This window comes from Pithys albifrons, chromosome 2 (genome assembly GCF_047495875.1).
Source record: "Pithys albifrons albifrons isolate INPA30051 chromosome 2, PitAlb_v1, whole genome shotgun sequence".
In the NCBI taxonomy this organism is placed as follows: domain Eukaryota; kingdom Metazoa; phylum Chordata; class Aves; order Passeriformes; family Thamnophilidae; genus Pithys; species Pithys albifrons.
In genome coordinates this window covers 83,404,104-83,426,852 of record NC_092459.1, presented here as the reverse complement: position 1 = coordinate 83,426,852, position 22,749 = coordinate 83,404,104, and the positions used below count along the sequence as shown (strand labels likewise).

Sequence of the window (22,749 nt, the reverse complement as noted above, 5' to 3'; positions counted from 1 at the left end):
CTATTTAGCAGTCAGAACTGAAAAGGCAATAAACCACATGCATATAAGCTGTAAACATGTCGTACCTCCTAATAAATTTGGAGACAATTTCTGTGGCACAGTTCAATCAGACTGGCTTTGGTCAACATCTGTAAACACATGGTTTTAGGCATTGGATAGAAGAAAGCCTCTAAAAAATCTGAAGGAGAGTTTTGATAGCTGTTTTTGATAACTGAATCAAATGTTTCTGAAGACTGGGAAAGAAAGCCTTCTGCAAATGATTTTGATCAGTATCTAGGCAAGGTTGAGAAAGCAAAGAAAAAGGAACCAAAACCACAAATGAAAAAGGTAAAGTTCTAACTTCTAATTATTTTTCAAGTGCTGTTCAGTAGCCTGAACTGCCCCGCCTAGATTGGCACAAATTACAATTTGTTTCCTATCATTAGAATTTAACTTTCAATATGCAGTATATTAAGATAGGAAAAAAAAAGGTATTACAATATAATGGCCAGATTAAGGAATTAGATGTTTGCAAATAAGTTGCTCTATAGTTTTTAATCTCTTAGGCTGACCACAGTTTGACTGAAAACTTGCTGTGCATTGACCATTGTTGTCTTGATATTTGCAAACATATGAGAAGAGATAACAGCATTTTGCAAGGAATTTATTTTTAAAAAACTGAGGGATAAATCTTAGATTCTTTGATTTATCACCATTACAATAAACATTGATATCTGTGCTAAAACTCAGCAAACAGGGCACTGTTTATTGTCCATGTCCTAAATTGCATGGCTGTTTCACCTACTGCTCTAGGCAAGTTTGCTGCATGCAGTGCTTAATTGGTACTACAAGCATCAAAGATACTAAGTGATATTTCGAAGGATTAAAACCTTTTAAAGGTGAGGAGCATCTTCAGTGTTTGGTCACACCTGTGTACAGCAGTGCCAGTGGTTCTGGAGAGGTTCTTTGTTAGAACCTATGCTTGGGAGGCATCCTGGACCAACCCTGCTCCTGCAGGCGACAGACTCCTGGGTCCTGAAGTCAAGTGGAGAATTCCTCCCCCATCCATTCTGTTTGTGCTGGCCCAGGTCTTCAGGGAGAGCCAGCAGTACATGCGGTTCCTGTTAGTTCAGAAAACAGAAACATCTGGGGAAGACATGAATGACTTACTGGCTCAGTTCAGCAGCAGGGAAGTCTCTTACAGTCCATTCTGTGCAGAGAGATCAGAATTCTCTATTATGTGCTGAAGCAAGAAGCAAATGTAAATAAAGTGATATAAAATACAGCTCAAAACAGCAGGAGATGGGCAGTAATGGCTGTCTTATATGGCCTTTCCCTCTTCCTGCCTCTGGGGATGCCTCATAAAGATGAAGGGAAGGCTTTTCTCATCCAGTGAGAGTGGGAGACAGTGCTTAAGAAGAGCATTTCTAGGGACAGTAGTGGGTTTCCCAGGCTGATGCTCATACAGGTTTAACTTCAAGAGGAAAGGAAATTGAACTCGTGGTGAACATATTTGCTGTGTGTTGACTGAAAAATATCTGAAGGAAAATGCCCATAGTGTTGCAGGCAGTTATTATTATTAATGTGGAGGTAGTCTGACTAGATCAGCTCCAGGAGGCCCTGTTGATTAGGGTGTTGGGCCAAGTGACTTCCAGAGGTTCCTTCCCATCTCGACCAGTCTGTGATCCTCTGACATCAGGTAGTTAAATTTGGGTAGACTGCAACATGATCCGGCTGAATCACTGTGGCTGATTTCCTCAAACCCTACGGAAATGTGTGCTACCAGTGTAAGATCATCGCTTTTTCCCTCATCTAACTGCACCACCAAAGATGTTCTACAGCTTAAAATGTCTGTTTCTAAGCAGGGCATGCCTAAATATAGGTCTTTAGCATATTGTGAGTAGTAAGAGAAGCACACCAACAACCTGAACAGTAGGTGTTCATTATAAGCAGGTTGTCTGTGCTCTCTGGTCTCGGGAGATAAAAGGGCAGATGGCATGAATTGCCCTCTGCAGGTGCATGTGTGTGTCTTCACCACTCACAGCCTGGGTGCCCTGGGGAGCTGTTTTACCTGAGGATGGGACAACTTAGCATTAGCAGCTGCTCGCATTCTCTTTTCTCATTTTCATTCTCCTCCATGGGATGACACATTTCTTTCTCTTTTCTCTGGCCTGTTATTTCTCCTTCTCTGATGTGTTCTCCTTCTCACTTCTCAACTGCCTCAGTTGTCCCTATATTTATTCCTCCATACATACAGAATCTGCTTTGCTATTGACCCTGAAAAACTACTGCTTCTATTAGCATATGATCAAACTATGCTGGATTTCCCCAGAAGGCAGAAGAAGACTATTAGAAAAATAATAAATACATATTGCTTGAGTTCAGTAAAATAATTGTCTTTTGCCACCTAAAATTTTGTGCATTCCAGAAAAACATTTGAAGGAAAGACATGGGAGACAAATCCTCAGGGAGGAACTTGTTCAAAATTAAATTAATACCTTGATCGTATATGAATCTAAGGATGCAGGAAGCTGTGCTAACTGGATCTTTGCTAGGGAAAATGTTAGGGGTCTAATGACAATACAGTCTGGTAGTTATTAAGAGAGCTAAAGAGGCCCAGTCACTTCATTAACTGTCTTCTCAACAACCCTAGGAGAAAGCATCTGTCCTCCTGAGAGCAAAAGTTATCTTTGGTATCCAATCCTCATGCATCATTTCTGCTTTCACAATTTCAGCCATTCAGATAATTGATGGAGCATGTATTTGTTCGAAGAACTTCCCTAGAGTTTTCTGTTATGCTGTGCAGTTTTATGGCTTCATGTCCAATAAAAACTACTGTATGTGCTTAACTCTGGGAACAGGCTAGAGCTATTTACTCAAGCAGAAAAGTATTGTATTAGGGCAAGAGATCACTTGTGAAGATAAGAAAGGAATCTTGCTGGCCTTAAGTAAGCCATGAAGATGTTAGAACAGTCTTCTATAGTGAATATGTTATCGGACAAATGTTTTAAAGTCAGTCTCTGCTGATGACTTCAAGGAAATTATTCTTCAAATGCAGAGGACAGTATTGTCAGTGTGCTGTAGATCTGTGTGCACAGATGCTAAATATCTTAGTCTTAATGCTATCAGGAATAGGTTTGGGTTTTTTTTGTGTACAAGGCTTCATTTCAAGTATAATATTACTGGAGGATCCTCCTTGTAATTCTGTGGGAAACCTTCTTAATTTAAATATTTGTCTACTCCAGATTGGTTTTGCTCTCCTCCTTTATGGGAGTTCATCCTTGTTTATTTTTATTAAACATTATGTGTGGCGTTTCTGACCAAAGCCCCACTGGCTGATCCACCCTCAGCTCACTGTGGTACCCTTGGCATCACACACTTAGAAGATGTAGGCTAGACAGAGTGTTTAGGCACATGAGAGAAAGAATGCTTATCCAGTGAGAGCTGGTGGAAAACAATTTTCTTTTGTTTCTGTGCCACCTGGAAGGGTTGCCCAGAAAGATTCCCTGCAGGGCATATTGTTCTGGAGTGTAGGTACAGCTCTTCCTCGCTTCTGCCAGAAACAGAGATGAACATAGTTATGTATTGGAACAAGTTGAAGCATGACACTGTCCCAGCAGCTATACACATAATGAAGGGAAGGAAAAGGAGCTTTGTTACAACATGACAAAAGTTCATTTAGGAATCACATTTTTTCATTAAGGTAATTATTGTGAAGTTTGAGTTTAATTTCTGGTGGCACTTTCTTTTTTTTCCTTTAACTTGAATTGAGTTACTTAAATTTCCTGAACTACAAAAGATTTATAGCCTCACAATTTACGATTTTGCTCTGTAGTGAAAGAGTATTATGAAAAAGAAGATATACAGCTGGATTAAATTTTTGAACTGCAGCTTGGACGTTTTTCACAGAATATAAAGTAAAAAAGAAGCACAGGGTATTGTTTCCTGTTGTTCTCCAGATGATTGCAAACTATACTTGCTCAGTGAAGTCCAGCTGTCTTAAACCTTGCTTTTGTACTGGGAACAAGGTGTCTTACTCCACATCTCTGCTTCTGTTATGACGAGCAGAATAGTCCAAGTGGAGGGTGCGCTGTTATTTTTAGCACAGAGACTGTGATTGCATGAAGTCCCATTTGTTATCATGAGAAGATTAGAAGCCTGTTTCTGCATGATAACAGTTATGCTCTTACCAGAGGTCAGGTTGGGAGAAGGGAGATTGTGGAAACAAAGTCTAGTCTAATACACCTGTCCTTGCCAAGAAAAGGTGAGCCATCAGTGGAAACATACCAGTAATGCCAGAGATTAAACCCAGTTCTGGAACATCCTGTAAAATACATGTCCTTCTTTCCTTAGGGGGTATTAAGGCAGCCTAGATACAGCTGAACTGTATAGCATGGGAGTAGCCCACTGATACAAACCTCTTCCTGCTCTGCTCGCTCAGATGACACTGAGCTGCTCTGAAAGGACCCTCTAGATCAAAAATCCTTCAGTCTGGCATAGTGCCTGCTTCTTCTACCACTGTCCCAGAATGTCAAGAAAACAATATCCCCCAAAGGTGTTCACTGGTGCTGCTGGGCTGTCCCTTCCTCCCTGTTGTTTTCAGATACTGGGGATGCCAAGATGAGAATGACAGGCTACCTGTGACTTTCTGTTGTAGACTGGTTTTGGTTTCAAATTCTGCAGCCTGTATGGGACAGCCCAGTCCTTCATGTTTAGTTCTTCAGCTCTCATTTCCATGTTTGCAATATAAAATCATCATCTCTTTTCTCCTGAAAGTCAGAGACCCTCTGCACAAGTTTCTTCCTAGCTGCAATATCCTACACTTGAGACACCAGTTTTCCTCCACCAGCTCTCAGCTACTCCAGCAAATGACTCCTACGCAGTTCTGCAGTTGACTTATGCACTGTCAGTGAACCCCCTGTGCATCCATTCCCTTCTCTGCCTCTGCTGATGTGCAATTGAAATGACTCAGCATCCTGTATTCTCCGAGTTAACTATACCGGTGGATTGGTGTCCCCTGGCACCTAGCACAGATCAAGAGTGTAGCAAGCGGAGAGGCTCTGATTTGGTTAGCGCTGGCTTTGTGCTTTCAGGCTGGAGCAAGATCTGCCCTAAATATTGAAGGACAGGGCAACATTAACCAAGCAAAGAATTTTCTGGCTTGTGGAGCTGTCTGAAAAGTTGGCAAAAAGCCATGAAAGGAGGACTGTCAAAGAATCTATTACAACCATCTTAAATGCTCCAGGCTGTTTGTGCTTAACACTGAGCTTGTTTTCACCTGAAAGTTAAGTGAGTTGCCTGGTCTGAGTACAAGTGGCTGAAACATGGAAAAAGTCAGCTGCAAAAAGGCAGAGTGGTAAACAACAAAGAAGTTGTTGAAATTTGATTCCCTGTATCCATGTTGCACTGTATATCAAAATAACAGCATCATCCAGAATCCAACCCTTCATCCATGGAAAAAAGCCAGATCTGCCTTCAGTGTTACCCCAAGGTGAATTTGTTATGTGGGCAAAGGAGAGATCTGAATAAAATTTAAACAAGTTAAAGATGAAGCAAAGGCAAGTGTTAACTGTTCGCTTTTCATGGCTAATTTCTCAACTCTTCTCAGTACATGAACTCCCAATTGTCTAGTCTCTGACTGCTCTGCCTGGATAATGTGAAACAACTTCCTACAGACAGACCTACACATCTGTCCCTGCCATTCACAAAAACACAGCGGGACCTGATGGAAAACTAAAAGAAATTTTTGTTGTGAATTTGCATTTAGTTGCATTGTGCCATGACTATGCTGGTACCAATAGCTGTTGCACAGATCCTGAAGTGACATCCACCCCACACACACCTTTATAGAAGTGCTTGTTTGTCATGTTTTGATGGTTCTTGTTCTTTATTGTTACATTATTGCTATGTATTCAGCAGCCTGGAACAGACTCCTGCAGGTGCCAGCAAGTTTCTGTTCCATTCACAGTGAATGTAGTGGTACACTTGACTAATATAAAAATATTCCATATCAATTCTGCTAGCTCAGCCTACTCCTTTCCCCTCCTCGTTATTTAGTGGATGGTCTGAGTGCTACTGCTTTTCTAAGAAATGTATGCTTGCATTCTCCCTGGGCTTCCTCTTTTGGGGTTTTGTGGGCTTTTTTGTTTGTTTCGATGTTTGGTTTGTTTTTTGGTTTTTTTTTGGTTTTTTTTTAATCCCTTATCTGAACCTGAATGAAGGATGTTATTAAACTTCTGCGAGATGGACTAAGGGTGTGTGTGCACAAATACACAGAGAAAGCAAGCGTGAGGTGACATTTGGCTTTCCTCAACCATTGAAATCACTACAACCTAGGCATAAAGACTTCTAAAGGAAAAGTCTTGGTTTGTGCTTTAGTGATGAAGAAATAACATGTATGTGTCTAGTGTTGCTGTGATAGCCAGTCCCAGGCTGGTGTGGGAGGTAGTTGCTCTTGGCTGTTACCCGGGGAGGACACCTGCTCTGAATCAGCGCTGTCCCACTGGTCAGCCATAGCCATGTACATACTGCATGGGATATCTCTGGATGCTACACCTACTCCACAAGCCCTTTGCTATTTCTAGGAAGTCTTTGTAAACCATCTGCTACTTGTGATCCTTCTGATTGCACCAGTTCAGCCTGAACTTAGGATCCTGCCTGCTTAGGGGAGAAACTACAGCTGAAAATATCCCAGATCAGGAGGAAACTACTGGTCATGTCTGCCCAGTCTTCTGTCCCACCCAGCTCTTTTCCCTTTCCTTGGGGTTTGGGAAAACGTGAAGGTCATTTCTAAGATGCCTTTGAAGTAAGCAGGCTTGTGTAGCAGACTGAGAAAAGAAGACAAAGGGCTGAGGGGATGGCAATTCTGCTGCATCATGAAGAAATGTTTTTTATATGCAATTACAGCCACCCTTCACCACAGCATTGCCTTCATTTTGTGAGAGATTGTTCTGCAAGGGCACATTAAGGCCTGTTTGGCCTGAGATTTCCACTCCTGGTGCTTCTGATTATACACCAAGGCCAAAGGAGAGTGAATTAGTGCCAAGGACTGAGATGGGGATCCAGTGGCAGGAGTATATGGATGCCAGCACTAGGTATAGATGGAAAAAGAGAAAGGAAAACTGGTCTGTGGGCTTGAAAATAGAGGAGGTGGAGGTCAACTGAAATGCCAGAGGGAAGAGCATAGCATAGGAGATTGTACAGGCTGAGGAGAGATTAGCAGGTATTACATGAAATCAAGACATGAGAGAATTCCAGTCAATGCTGAGGCGAGCAGCAGGGAATGTTCTTAGCAAGGAACATGAGGAAATTGAGTACAGATGGCAAGGTATGAATGAGCAGGCAGACCTGAGAAGCTGTAAGGGCAGCATGGAGAAACACCTTAAAATCCAGAAATGGAAAGAAGGTGAAAAGTATAGCAACAAATACCTAAAACAATATTACTTTCCAAATCAGAAATAATAATTTTGTTTATTTTGATGTTAGAAAGCCATACACAAACTAAGCACTAGTAGTGTAAGAATAATTTTATTTAGTATTTTGGTAACACAAAGATACATCTCAAAATGACCATAGAAGTTAGCTCTCTAAACAACTGCACCCATTCTAAATAGGTGCTACTAAATTTGAGTAACTTCACAGATTACAAAAAGCATTATTTGACCAAAAGCTATATAGTGTGTAACCCCCTGACTGGCAAGAGTAGTGTGTATGGATGTTGCATTAGTAGTGAATGCATAGGTAAAGCTTTTGGAAGAGTACCAAATAGCAAAATCTATTTTTACTAAAATATGAGTTTGTGATCCTTGTGTTAGAATAACTATTCATTTGTCGGTTACATCCTTTGTATTTTTAATATCAATACTTAAAAAGGTACACGAGAAATTGTCTTGCTAGTATTTGATCTAATGTAGATCTCCATATGAAAATCCTAAGTATCTTATAAAGCTTTTCACAGGTATAGGCTAAGTTCTGGGATATCACAAACTTGTGCATAATTCAGAAAAACACCTGAGGTCACTCCTTGTGTATGCAACAGAAAGCTTTTTTTAGCTCTATAAAAAAGATGATAGGTGCTATATGAAGTTAGAGACTTTAAACAGGTACATTACTACTGTGTAGGGCTAGAGAGCAGTACTTTAAGACTTCATTTAGGTTTTTAAAACCAGTAGTGAGGATCTGGATTGTGTCGTTAACTCACTTCTTCCCAATATCAGTATGAGTTCTGTCACTGCTGCCAATGTGACTAAGACTGGCCATTTATCAGAAGACACAGTGCAAATCCTTCCTTGCTCAGGTTTCAGCAGAGCTACTTCACTGTGTGGCATTACACTCTTATTTTTCTAGCTCTGCTAATACCTTATTTAGTGCTCAGCTGAACATAGCAAGTCATGTGAGGTACTCTCATTTCTGACTGATTTCCTATATAATTGAAGGTTACCTGCAGCTCCAAAGAAGTGCCCAGTGCTTTTCAAATCAGGCATCAACAGTGGGTTTTTTGCTTTTTAGAGAAATACATGCAGCTTTGTGTATACAAACATTAGTCAGAGGTTCAAGGCCATAAAATTTCATGTGTTTTACTTTAAAATAAGAATTAGGTGGGTTTTTTTAAAAAATTATGAACTTTGCTTCACAAACATTTTTAAAGTACTTTTTCTTCAGTTAATGGCTGCATTAATTAGGACATGTAACATTACATAGTTGATTTTTCAGACATACCATTTAACTCAATCTAACAGAATGACAAGTGAACAGGGATATTATTTGCTGTATGCTTTACTTGAGGCTTGTGGTATCAGTGTTTGAATATAAACCCACCCAATTTCACATTTCTAAATACATTGACCAGTGTGGATTTTGCTGGACTTATGTGCTGACAGACAGTAATGTTAACTCTTTCCCAGAGAAATACAAAGGTCAGCTATACCTTTATAAATCTAATTCAGATACCTCTTTTGTTCATGAACATGATAATGAACAGATTAACATGTTATTTGTATCTCCCTTGCAATTTAGTGACATGGAAATTCTGGTCTTTCAAAAGTTAGTGAAAAGTTATTATAGTAGGACATTCTCTTCATTGTCATATCAAACATGAATTTTACTTTCAAATGTGCTTATAAGGAAGGCTTTTAATATTTTAGTCATTTATGTAATACTTTGGAATGCTGAAGGCAAGACTTTACATTGCCATTTTACCAAAAATCATTTGAACACTTGTTACTGAGTCATTAATGTACATCCCATCAGTCACGACACAGGAGCATGGCAGTTTCCAGTAGAGTGAATTCAGAGGCAGGCTGCAGAGTTCTAAACAACCTTTTTTTTTTTTGTCTCAATAAAAGATTTCACTTTGGGATGTGGATTCACCGAAGGCAAACCTAGAGTTAAGGCATAGCACATGGAGACATGGAAAGGATTGTAGAGACAGTTCCTGGAGACGCTCCAAACAGTCAGTAGATAAAAAGCGCTTTACAATGGCAACTTCTGTGAACAAGCTAGAAAAGAAAAGGTTTACTTTCAAATTGCATATGTTTTATTATTTAATATATTAAATTGTTCCCTCAGCTCTCCTCCTAAAACTAAGAGAGGACTGAATTACACCTTGTGCAGCTTTCCTTCCTGTTCTTATAACCTGTAGTATTGGCTATGTTCCAAAAAGATCACCAGAACAAACTATAAATTATAAAAGTCTAAAAAGAGAGAGAGAGGAATTATCTTTAGATGCAACATTTATTGCTTAGGCATTTGCTGACAGCTGATTTTCATTGGCTGCTTTCTCTGCTTGCAGTCTTTGGACAGTCTGATCAAGCAAGTCCATAGTATCTCTCAGTGTAACATTCAAGGTAAATGGCTTAGGTTTAATGGTCAGCCCATAGGTAAAGTCCATTTTAGGGTCCTCGTTTGGATTAGCAGTAAAATTGCACTGATGCACGAGTATGGAGGTAAAGAGAAACAGCTGCACCTTGGATAACTCCTCTCCAATGCACCGACGTTTTCCCAATGAGAAAATCATCACACTACTAGTGAGATCTTTATTGATGAATCCATTCTCATCCAGAAATCTTGTTGGATCAAAATCCTCTGGGTTGGACCATTTTGCTGGATCATGGTTCACTGACCACTGATTTACAAAGACCACAGTGTCCTTGGGAATGAGGTAGCCCATGATGAAGGTGTTGGTTGTGGTGGCGTGTGGGATAGTAACAGGCACAAAGCTGCTGAAACGCATGGATTCATACAGGAAAGCCATGATGTAGGGCAGGTGAGGCTGATCTTCGACACATGGCAGACGGTCTCTTCCAACAATTCTATCCACTTCTTCTTGCATTTTAGCCTGTACTTTTGGATACCTGTCGTTAAAAGCAAGATGAGTGTACATACATAACGGGTTCAAAGGAATTCCTTGCAAACAATCCTTGCTGTAAACATTTTTCACAGAACTTCACCCCTACTCTAAATAATGCAGTTTGTACAAAGTTTAAATATATTGCAGGAGTGTGCAGACCTCAGTGGAAAACTTTGAGAGAAAAATCCAAACTTCCCATCCAATGGTGTAATTTCAGATTTGCTCAGTTTTCACTTTAATATCACTTAACTGATTCTCACCATGAAAAATGAAACTAACTTAAAATGTGCTGAAACTGAATATTCAGATCTAATTTTGAAAATTCATTCAAAGACTAAAATTACTTGTCTCTTCTAAGTATTGTTTTCTGTGGGAAATGAGAATTTTGTTTTCCTGCTCTGTATGTGACTTTTAAAAGTTAGCATGGGGTTTGATATCACTAGACATATTGCATACATATGAAAGCCTAAAGGTTTTTAAACTAAAAAAAAAAAAAAGAAAAAAATCCCAATTATTGACTTGTCAGAGTAGCTTTATGAAAATCCCCATATCAAGTTTGAATTAACTTTTTCTAATTAACATCAAGATATGTGTTCTTTATAATGTATTTTAAGAAGAATGTCTTGAAGTCTGGACAGTTTGGAAGACTACACAGTAATTAAAAAAGATCAAAATGTTAATATATCTTCTACTGGTCTAAAAGCATGCATTTCTCTAAGGAGCCTTTATTTGCTTTAAGTATTCAAGTTTGACTTCTTCATCCTTGCCTTTTCCTCCTGCAGCAGATCTGCATGTTAAATGCTGGGCAAACATAAAAAACCAGGAAAAACTTGAAAGTTATGTGAACAGTGGGCCTCACACCCTTAAGCTCGAAGTTAAATATTTGCCTGTTTTTCAAGAAGCAACTGAGTAGATAATGCTTGCACAACCCTACAAATTATGCAGATGATGGAAAAAAAAAAGCCAGGATAGGCAAGAAAGTGAGTGTTACCCCGCCTACTGCCAAACCACCTCCCCACTCTGACCTTCCTCCCTGGAAGGGCTGGTGCCAGGGCAGCGCACCCGCCGCCTACCCAAGGGGTCTGCCTTGCCCAGTCACGCAATGGCAAGGAAGGCACACGCAATGGCAGATTAACATAATAGCGGGTTTTGTAAAGCGGTGCACGAACTCTTTATCGTGCTTAAGCAGTTGTTATCCTGTTCCTTTGATCGCCTTGATCCTGACCTGGTAAAATCTGTTACTTTCAGGTTTTATTCGGCTGCCTTTCTGCCAGCCTCTCTTAATGAACGTTACCCAACCGCCCGAGCAGGGTGGGTTTGTGTCGGATATTTTAGTTTTTAGTATTTTCTTATCTCTTTCTGGCAGGTTTCCCAGAGCTTCCGTGTTAGTTAATCGGAAGCGGCTGAGGCACCGGCACCGCACGGGCTGGCGCTGGCCGGTCCCGCAGATCCGGAGGCGGGTCCCCGCCGCCGCCGCATCCCCGGTGCTGCCCGGACCCGGCGGCCCAGGCTCTGCTCCCGCCGCGGGAGCCTTCCCAGCAGCGCGATTCGAATGGGGTTCCGCCAGGACTGGCGGGCGCTCGCACCGCAATGCCCCAGACGGGCTCCCGCGTCCCTCCCAAGGGAAGGTGGGGCGCTCCGGTGTGCTGCTGCCTCCGCCGGCACCTACCTGATGAGGAAGATGAGGAGCCACTGCAGGGCGGTGGAGAGGGTGTCCTGGCTGGCGCCGAAGATGTCAGTGACGGTGGCGGGCACATGCTCCAGCTGCAGCCGCGGCTGCTCCCGCTGCAGGCGGATGAAGGCGTCCATCATGTCGCGGGGAGCGGCCCCCGGGCGTAGGCTGCGCTGGTGCTGCAGGAACTTTGCGCGGACGAAGCCGTAGAAGTCGCGGTTGAGGTCGCGGAAGGCGCGGTAGGCGGCGCGGATGGGGCTGGGGAAGCGCTGGAGCCAGGGCAGCGCGTCCACCAGGCTGCCGGCGCCCACCGCCCGCCCGAACTGCTCGTTGCGCCCCACGAGGCGCAGGAACTCGCCGTCGCCGTGGCTGTAGCGGCGGCCGAAGCACAGAGCGCTCATCACATTGGCCACAGCCACCACCAGGACGCGCGAGGGGTCGAGGAAGGCGCCGCCGGCGCTGCCGCGCACCAGCAGCGCCACCAGCGCCCGCGCCTCTCCCACCAGGTGCCGCTCTAGCAGGCGTCGCGTCGCGGGGCTGCCCGTGGAGAAGGCGCGCACCGTGGCGTGCGCCGCCCTCCGGTGCAGCTTCCACAGCTCCGAGTAGCCGCCGAAGGCCAGGCTGAGCCCGCCCGACACCAGCTGAAAGGACGGGAAGGGCGGGCGGCCCGCGAAGGCGGCCCCCTGTCGGACGAGCGCCTGGCGGATGGCGCGCTCCCCGTTCAGCACCACCACGGGCCAGCGCCCCAGGCGCAGCTGGAACACGGCGCCGTAGGTGCTGGCCAGGCGGGCGAAGGAGAGGTGTGGGGCGCTGCCCAGCTGCGCCGCGTTGCCGATCAGGGGCCAGGGGAAAGGGCCCGGCGGCGCCTGGCGCTGGCCCTGCCGCCGGCGCTGCTGCTGCTGCAGAAGGAGCTTCCCCAGGTGGATGGCGGCGAGCAGGCAGAGGAGAAGCAGAAGGGAGGTTTGTAAGGGGGGGATGCCGCCCAGGGCTTCCCCGAGCTTCTCGAGGGCCATGCTGCAAGGGAAAGGAAAAAGAATAGGTCAGCTGGCAGCGTCGCCGCGGGAGGGCTGGCAGGCTCCCCGTCGCCCGCGGACAAGGGGAAGCTCGGACGGGGCGCGCTGGTGTGGCGGAGAGAAGCGCCGGCAGCCGTCCAGGCGCTCGGAGTCGAGGTGCGTCCTCGCTTTGAGCGACTTGTGTGCCTAAAGCCCGCCCGGATCCTGTGCAAGAAAACCGGGGTAATCGATAACCAAGTGGCAAGCACTTAGTAAGGGATCGAAGTCGTACTTGGCGGCGGGGCCGCCGCTCTCCTTCCCCCTGCCCCCGGCAGCGAAAGTTCGCAGCGGGAGATCCAACAGGTCACGGGTAAGGAAGGCAGGAGGATGCTCTCGCCTGCCAAGCCTCCGAAGATACAGGCAGCCGCCGTACTCCGGAGACAGGTTAATCCCGGCGCCGCGCATCGATCCCTCCGGCGAAAGAGCCCCTATGAGAGACGGGATACCCACCCCGCCGTCGGAGCTTCCCGCTGCTCATGAGAGGAAACCTCCGTAGCGGCCACGGAGCCCACTCCATCCCGTACCCTTCCCTCCTCCCTCGTGCCCGTCGCGGCAGTGCAGGCTGGCTGTCGGCAGCCCCGGGGGTGAGCTGCGGAGGATGCCTGAAGACTCAGCGTGACAGTGCTGATCTGTCCCGCTTCCCATCCCCATGCCCGGACACCGCCCGCTCCAGCCTTTCAGAAGCAGCGATGGGAAGAAAGAGTGAAATAAACGGCCACCGCAGGGTTCTGTAGTAGAACTGACCTGTTGCACGCTGCTTCCATTCGAGACGTTGGGGAGGATGGATGGGAGCTGGGCAGCCGGCGGCAGCTCTAGCGGGCAGCCCCGGGACGAGAGCGGTGACGGCGGCGTTCAGATCCAAGCCTTTGGGAAATTCATTAGGAGCCCCGGTACCTGTCACCCCGAGCTTGGCAGGTCATGTGCAGGCAAATGCCAACTATACTTGATCCCAGCGCAGAGTTATCACCTTCCCAGAGCTTTAACCCTTCGGAGCTCGCCTCACCGGCAGCCACCTGCCCGGTGTAGCCCTGGGGGCCGGGTGCGAGCCGGGCTGCTGCCGCCCCCTTCGTCTCTCCCTCCCACTGGAGGGACTGCTGGGCTGCGGGGAACGGGACGAGGCCAGCCCAACCCGCTGTAGGGAGCGAAGGCAAGCGGCTCAGAGGGCGCGGGGAGGGTGGCCCGATGCTCCCAGACGGAGCCGGAGCGGCCGCCTCTGGGCGCCTGGCATTGGCACTCCCGGCTTTAAACCCGCCGGCATCCGCGGTGCGGTGCGGGCGGGACGCGGGCGGCTCCGCTGGCAAATCGCCGCTGCCTGGCCCGTCCTCTGGCTTGAGGGGTCGCAGCTATTTGCCAGCTGCCCTTGGGCCTTCGCCAAGTAGAGCGGCTGAGTCGCGGATGCTTTTATGGCCGGGGCCAAAAGTTTTAGCGGAGGAGGTGCCGGGAGGGGAGCAGGGTGGCGGGCGTGCTCGCTGCCCTCGCTGTCTGGAGGCGAAGCCTCGGCTGCATCTTAGGGGCTGAGGAAGCTGGAGAGCTTCCCCTCCTCCGCCTGTCGCCTCCCCGTTGCGTGCGGAGTTAGCATTGCGTGAGCCGGGGCTGGAAAGCCTCCAGCCATCTCCTCCCCGGGCCCCTACCCCTCCTCGCAATACCTGACACCGGCTCGGGGGGATTGAGGCTGGAAAGCGCCGGGCAGCTCGCACCCCGGACAGCCCCGCTGCCCTCCGGCCTCGCCCCCGCCCTGAGCTCGCTCCCCTCCCGCTTACGGCGCTTTTTTACTCTTAAATCTGGCGCCTCCGTCCGAACTGGGAGAGCTGGAGAGAGGCTGCGGGTGAGGCGCTCCAATCCCCCCCGGGCCTTCCGGCGCCCCGTGGGAGCCGGGGCTGCAAAACCCGCAGACATCAAGAAATCAGAATGTTCTTGCTTTGTTGTAATTTTTGGAATATCAATAAAAATCTGAAAATACGACATTTATTTCAGATACTTTACAGTCACATCGTGAGAAGAAAATAAGATGTTTTGGTAGCATTTAGGGATCGGACAAAATTAGATGCTGGGAGTCAGCCCAGCTCAGGGTGTGAAGCCAGTCCTGGCCAGGCTGCTACTGCTTCTGTTTTTGCTGTGTAATCCTGGCTGTTGTCACTGTCACAGGCTCTTCCAGTCAGTGATACTACCTCTTGCTCAGACCAGCACCAGCCGTATCTCTTTGTATGCCTTGAAGCTTCCTCCTGCCATTGGCAGGTGACAGAGGTGTCAAAACCACTTTTTTTTTCTGAGCAGTGCTAGAAAAAGTGAGCTTCCCCCTTCCCAGCTCTGCCTTTGGGGTGAACTGGAAGGATCCTGCAGATCGCTAAGCACATAGTCCAGCTTCAAAGAGGAGCAAAGATGGTTCCATCCCTATGACACTAAGGTTAGGGCAAGCTTGGAGAGATACAAGGTGGTTTGATGTCTCTATCACTATCAGAAGGTTTTAAAAAAAATTTCACATGCTATAACCACTTAGTTGCAGAAAAGTAGCTTGTCCCACTGTGGCAGCTGCCATTCCCTCCTTCAAGTCTCCTGTCAAAAAAGAGACATGGGCTTCTCCTGGCAGAGTGTTATGGACACTGGAACTGGGTGGTAAGGACTAGCTTGGATCAGTCACCTGAGCTCTGGATTATAGTGCTGGGCATTTGCCGTTGCCAGCAGGTAAATTTGCCCCTTTCATGGTGACCATGGTAGTAAGTTGCTTAAACTCCAGGCATTACAACTCTTGTTAGTAAGTCCCTAAATCCTTTCTTCAGTTCAACAATTAAACTAGTTGTATTGCAAGGGGTTGCCTTCTTAGCTGCTAGCAGGCAGTACAGAGAAAGGAACACATTTCCACAGTCATGACCTGCAAACTCACAGTTTAAAGCACGAGCCCAGGAATTCTAATTCCTGATACATTTTGTTTTATGCTGAAAGAAAACATTAATTGTTTTTTGTTTTACTTCTCTTTGGTCTTTGGGAGTTCTGTAACTATTAGCCAGGCAAGAGAGAAAACCTATTTTAGATATTTTCTTCTGTGGTGGTAATACCAGCTGATCTCCTTGTACTAATTACGGTTTGGCTTACTATTGTATTTATTACAGCGTGAGTATTATTTTTACTGTATACAATGAATGTTCCCCCAATTCTGTAGGCTCTATGTGAACTTCATTAGTACCTTACAATCAAGCATAGTTTGAGTGAAGAATTTTATCACACCAATGAATTAGTGTACAAAATTAAGGCTGATCACGCCTCTGGTCTCTGTTTTATTAGGCAACTTGCTGTCCTGCCTGCTTTTGTATTTATTCTTCTCACCTCTTTTGTTTGTAGAAGTACAGAAGTTCGGATTTGTCTTAGTGAATACATGGTCTTTTTTTCTCAGTTCTGGGGACTTAATTGAGATGCAGATCCTACTGAAGCTAGTCCCAAATTCCTGAGTCAGTTAGTTTTGTTAGGCACTGAAGACTGAATCACTGAAAAGTGTGCTTCCTAAAATGAATTACTTGTGAGGTCTAGAAAACCCTACTTGATGTAATATATGGAAAAGGAATTGAAGGGCTACTAGCGAGTGAGTTTGGGATTAAAGGAAAGGAATTCAGGCCTAATCTCCTAAAAATCTTGATTGGTTTGAGAGGAATGACAGAAGCAGGGAACTGGCAGAGTTTTGGGGGGCATCGGTACCTCTGCGACTCTGAATGAAGGTGCTTTGTGTATGTGGACAAGAGTCCTTGTTGTGGAGGCAAAAGTTTGGTAAAGGAGGAGAAATTACACAACCTAGAGAGTCTTCATTTGCCCTTTAAGAGGAAATTCTTATCTCTGCCAGAGTCCTCCCTTTTCTAAGGAAATTCCTTAACCCATAAGAGATATTTACAGGTGTTAAGAATTACTTACCATGTAAGGCTTTGAAGACTCTGTTCTCAGCTTTGCTTCTAACTATGGCAGCCCTTGAATTTGCTTTTGGATACTGGTAAGGTGCTCATAAATCCTCATGAGCAGCAACTGGAATTTCTCAAAGACTTCACCTTGGTTTTTTTTCTTTCCTTACCTCTTCCTTTTGCAGTTTTCCATGGGCAGTGCCCACACTAGATTTCTCTGTCTCTTTCCCGTACCTGGGACAATGAATCTTTTCCTTCCCTCTCTTAATTTTACAAAATCTTGAGGTGGATTATTTGACAGTTGAGCAATATTTTATCCTGGGATTGCTTCAGTGTAGAGCCTGTACAAATTGTTTCCCGTTTGTAGAGTGATCCAAGGCATTCTTCAATAAATAATCCTTGGCAGTATTGTTACTCATTGTCTGTTTCTGAGTGTTGCACAATACTACATAAGATGAAGAAACAAGTAGCATAACTGCAGAACACAAATCACTTGGAAACCTAACCTAATGCAATGTCCTACTGTTTCAGACTGCTTAAAATTGTACAGATGTACTTATGCGTCTCTAGAGTTCAGCTCTTGTCTTGACAATACTGCTATAAGTTGGGAAAATCACCACTAAAACAAGCAATTAGAATCAGAAGCCTCTGTGTTTACAACAGCCTGCTCAGGCTATGTTTATGTGGCGATCCAGCATGATGCAGAGTTACCATTATGCTTCAAGTAGTTTCAGATCCTGGAGCAGAAGATCTTCACTCAGTCCAGCCACAGCACCACCTCAGGGCAGCTGGTTCTGTGGTCACCATCTGTGCTTGCTACCCTGCACCATTTAAATGCTCCCTGCTTCCTTGGGCTTATCTACAGGGTACTGAGGTACTCAGTGTTAAAGCTGACCTGAGGTGGTTGTACCACAGGAGCGGATGATGGTGTGAGATCATGTGTGATGCAGGTTCCTGGTTTTGCACAGTTTGGCAGCTTTCCTGTCATGCCAAGCATGAGATGTAAGCAAAATACAAGGAACCACATCCTCAGTGCTACCCAGAGTGTCAGGCTTATATAGGAGCTGGCTGCAGCTCCACAATTAAGGGTTATTTGTCTAGACCAGTCACTGTGGCCTAAAATAAAGCATTTGTGGTATGCTTTTTAAAGCATATGTATTTGTGGTTACATGTTGCATTCTCAACCATCATTAACTGGCAGCTTTCTTTGGACTTTCACTTTTCCCTGCATTCCCACTGACTTCCAAGCTCATATTTTCAATTCTGCCTTGCTGTTCAGAAGCCTAAATTGGGCTTCTAATTCTGAGCCAAACTCCCTCAGCTGCTGTGGGAAGGCAAGGAACACCCCAGAACTTGCTGGGGCTCAGCTCAGTGCTAGCCTCTCCGTCTGTTTGCATTTTCCACATCACTTGCAAATTAAAGGCATATATTGTGGCCTGCTTCCACACAGACAACATGCAGGTATGATTATAGAAATGAGGACATAGTATTATACTTAATTCAGGCATCACATTTGATTCTGAGAATTTGAATATTGCCTTGCCAAATTCCTATGGTATGGGAAATTTCTATCTAAAATTTGCTGTCTTTTCTTGACAGTATTAGATGAAACCACATAGCTAAGACTTTCTTGAGAGGAAAACACAGAACTGATACCTTTGTGGCTACTTTCTGAGAAGCCTTTTTAAAATAACTTCTGCTAAGAGGTAAAAGAACAAAATCTAATTTTACATAACACTGGGCCCTCATATGTGGTATTTTCTGTGTATCTTTGTATGGATATTGTACAAATGCTCTTAAAATACTCAGAAAGAAGTACTCTGAAGAAGATTTATTGAATGACATTTAGGAAAGTTTAGATACTGCTCAAGGTGTGCATTATTTCATCTGTCCTCAGCATATGGTGAGTGAACAAATGGCTTTGCCTGCTCACACTCTCTCTTTAGCAAAGGGACTTCCTGGGGGATATGGCAGCTCTGAATCCTCACACAGTTTCTGAGTTTGCAGAACCAAGAGCTGTGTTGCCAAGGTCCACCTTTATATTGAGCTATAGAAATCCTATAGCCTGTATGATGTGCTAGGTGACACCAAAGCTTTAAATTAATAACATTGCTTAGGACCAATACTGTTGTATTAACAGGCAGTAATATTATATTTCTCCTTTGTTTTACAGACTGTTTTGGTATCATCTTAGCAGTGTTGGTACAAAGTTTGTAGTGTAATTGCTTTATTAACTCTTAAGATTTTAGCATCTGCTGTTTTAGAAAATGTCAGTGTGCTTGTATGCTCAGAGTAGTGACAGATGCTAGTTCAAAACAGTCCTAGGCTACAGCTGAAAGCAAAATGTGCTTTACTCACAGGTAGAAGCATATTATATAGGTGTGAAAATTTTGAAGATTTACCTGTGAAGTTCCACAAAGTCTTCACTATGGATGTGCAAAACAAAGTTTTTCCGAGTTTGGACATTCATCTAAATTTGAGTGAATCATCAACAGAAGAGCAAAAGGCACAAATGTGGGAGAAAAAAACATTACCCAGACAAACAGTTCCCTGCTTTAGAGTTTGAGGCTACAAAGTTTTTTCAAAGAAAAAGCCCCAATAATGTTTTAATATGAACACTTATTTTCTGTGTTCTCAGGAATGTATTCAACTGGTTTGAGACTGAACATTTCTAAAGATTACAATGTAAAATATGGATTTTGGGGGGATAGAAAATTTCAGACCAGATGATTAAAGTTTGGCAAAGATATAAGTAATGGAGGACCCAGTTTTCAGCTAAGGGAACTCCATGCAAGTAGACACTTGCAGAGAGTTGACCCTTCTGTACAGAGAGAGAAGATAACAAAGCACACACAGATAGAATAAAGAATCTTTAAGTTCTTTGATGAGAACTTGGGTTTTCCTATCTTGTGTCCTAGGTGTCCTAGCCATTGATTATCCCAGCCTATAAATGTTCATCTCACTACTTCCCAATCAATAGATTTCCATGGTCCAAATATTGGTAATTTGGGTTCTTAAGTTTGTATTGAGTATGTACCATTCTTTAGAGCCTTGACTGCAGAACAACTGATCAAAATGCTGAAATAGGCAACGCAATTTGAATCTAGTACTTTCTAGATTAATCCAAGTTGAATTTCGAAATGCTCCTTCCTTCAGAGAATAACCCTGGCTATGTAGTGGGGAATGCATGTCTGATCTAGGTAAGGGAGCTGCACATAGGCATGAGTTCCCTGTTGTGATATTTCCCATCTTGCTACTGGTTCTTGGACTGGGCTGCAAGCTTCTAGAGTAGTTCAGAAAGTGATGCCAGGGATCTAGTATAGTGTGTATATATATTTATATGCTTTCTTTTTTCAAGTGAGACTAGTAGGTCTCGGCTAGCTGTGCTCATGCAGTCTTTTCATGGCACTGACAGTGTGTGTCTCCGTTTTGTGCTTCTATTGTACCTTCTGAAAAGTGAGCTCTGTTCACATGGATACATCAAACTCGCTTATGAGGCACAGACTCCATAGGGCCTGGGGTAATTTCTTCTCTAGAAATTCGAGATTTTATAATGGGAAAGTTTTCAGTGTGTTAAAAAAATCATTTTGCTTAGTACTGCTTCTTTCAGATTTTCAGGTTCTCTTAGAGAGGAGGTGGTACTGATCACAAACTGATTGTCGAAATGGCAGCTGAACTAAAGAGGAACACTAGATTTTGTCCATCATGACGTTGTTCCATAGCTCTTAATCATGAAGAGACAGGCCTTAAGCTGGGATTTCCCAAAGGAGGTTCATGTTACGGACCTAATAAATTTCGTGTCAGTCAAGGAGTTGCTTGTAAATGTCACCCTTAGATAGCCCTGCTCGAATGAGTCAGGAAACATGCTCACACCCCCTTCCATTACTGCAGGTCAGTTAAACATTGAATAGCATTTGTGAAGAAGCTGCAGAGTGATAGATCGTCCACCAGAAACAGTGGTTATGCTACATTTGCTTCTCTGAAGTGCCCTGTCAGGTGGAAATGCATGAATCTGAACCAGGACCTTCTGTGATTTGGCTACTGACATTCAGCTGAGGAAACATTTGCACATTCCTCTGCAGCAAGGCGTTTTTGGCTTCCTCTGCACTGTTGTGCAAGGGTTTGGTGTATTTGCCTCCAGCAGTAACTGCATTTCAGCGGTAAATTAAATGACTCAAATTCTAGGGACTGGGATGTATGCAGGTAATACTCTAACCCATGGAATTATTCATTCTCTTCCCTGCAGTATGGAAATGGGATTTATTTGTTTGCACATTTTTTAATTTGAGAAAGACTTGGAGAATGCATATTCAAACCAGTGGAATAAGGGAAACTCCCTTTGTGGTATCTGTGGTCAATGATGGAAAATTGAATCTGGGAGAATTTTACAGTAAGAGCAGCAATCTTGATCAAGAAGATTGACTTCTTCTATAAGGCAAATAGTGACAATAAAGTTTTGCTCTAGTCCTCAGTAAATTTTTCTGAGAGAAAACGGTCTTGGCAAATACAGATTGCTCCTAGCATTTGGAAGCAAACCCAAGGAAGTGTCTGTTTCTGAGCCATTCAGGTCTTCTAATCTTCAGCAATGGCAGATCAAAGACCACAAGGAAAACAGACTGCAGGTGCCACTCAGGGCAGGTTTCATCTTGTCACAGCACTCTGGAAGAGGCATTTGCTAATGTCTGTTAATCTCGTGGCACACCAAGGGAGAAAGACAGAAACAAACTTGCCATAAATTCTTCCCTTTCTCAAGAAACCCACACCCAGGCTCAGGGTGGCTGTATAAAGGCTTACTGGCTTCTTCCAAAAAGGAGAGCAGTATGGGAACCTGTGCCTGACCCAAGGTGGCAGGGCAGGGGCCACCCTGCAGGAAGAGTAGCTGGTTCTATCAGGGAATAGGTGTTGAAGCAGCTGCAGTAGCAGCCTTGCACTGGAGATGCATGTTGACCTCAAAAGTGAAAGCAGCAGTAGCTGAGACCATTAGAGCAAAATTCTTCCATTGAGGAGAGCCCAAAGTCCATCTTGGACGTTGTTGTCTCCCACAGAAACACTCTCACCCTGCAGCCAAGGAAGAAGCTAAAAATGCAGTGCAGCACCATGGGGAAGGGGCAGCAACAGTGGAGGTAGCAGCATCTTTACCAGATGCAGGCAGAAGGCAGGATTAGGCACAGTTTAGGGCACTGTAGGGGATGGCTTTGGCCAAAAGCCAGATTTGCCCATCTTTTTTTTGAGATGTACAGGGCAAGCAAGGAGGCTTCTCTCAGTGGCTTCCCTGTGAAGATAAATAACCTGATCCCCTGGTTATATCCCCCTGCTCTCCTCCCCTTCCCCGAGTGACTTTGATTATTGTAACTTTACATGCACTTTTAATTTGCGTGCAGGCAAGTACAAAGGCACAACCGGATATACCTGTTATTTGCCAATGACCTGAAAGAGTATAGTTTATGTTAAGCCTTGGGTTATGGCAAGGTTTGCACGCGATTCCTCAATATACATGCTGCAGGCAACTGATGGATGGAGGTGATGGAGGGTGGAGGAAAGTTTTAAAGTGACAGAACCTGATTTGGTTCCTACTTAATCCACCAGTTATGTAAAGGCCTATATTGCAATTCTGTGTAGAGACCAAGTCTTACCCTTTCTTCAGGCAAGGAATATATATATGATCATGTTTCCAGGCTGGAGTTTGTTCATGGCTGCATCTGCAACTGATCTCACAAAAACTTGATGAAAATTAGGCCAAAAAGACAGGTAGGATATTTACACCTCCCTGTTTGTGCATAGTCTTGCATGGCAGGGAGAAGATTGAAGGTTGAGGAG

General features: G+C 44.6%; 1 protein-coding gene across 2 annotated transcripts; it reads right to left on the bottom strand.

The window, feature by feature from the left end:
* Positions 1 to 7,444: 7,444 nt before the first annotated feature.
* CYP1B1 (cytochrome P450 family 1 subfamily B member 1) lies at positions 7,445 to 14,615 on the bottom strand. 2 transcript variants are annotated; one of them, XM_071575642.1, is made up of 3 exons: positions 13,796 to 14,615; positions 11,997 to 13,013; positions 7,445 to 10,331 (listed from the first exon to the last, which is right to left on the bottom strand). In XM_071575642.1, exons 1-3 carry the CDS (start codon positions 13,813 to 13,815, stop codon positions 9,719 to 9,721), a joined length of 1,650 nt encoding a protein of 549 aa, XP_071431743.1. In that variant the 5' UTR covers positions 13,816 to 14,615; the 3' UTR covers positions 7,445 to 9,718. The 2 variants fall into 2 exon arrangements, with proteins under 2 accessions (XP_071431743.1, XP_071431753.1); XM_071575652.1 differs by lacking the exon at positions 13,796 to 14,615 and adding an exon at positions 13,502 to 13,714.
* Between the last annotated feature and the right edge of the window lie 8,134 nt (positions 14,616 to 22,749).

Excerpts from the sequence above, each read along its gene's own strand:
- CYP1B1 (XM_071575642.1), bottom strand. The coding sequence starts at position 13,815 with ATGGAAGCAGCGTGCAACAG. Across the intron at positions 13,014-13,795 it reads ATGGAAGCAGCGTGCAACAG|CATGGCCCTCGAGAAGCTCG; the intron begins GTCAGTTCTACT and ends TTTCCCTTGCAG. Across the intron at positions 10,332-11,996 it reads CTCCTCATCTTCCTCATCAG|GTATCCAAAAGTACAGGCTA; the intron begins GTAGGTGCCGGC and ends TTTTAACGACAG.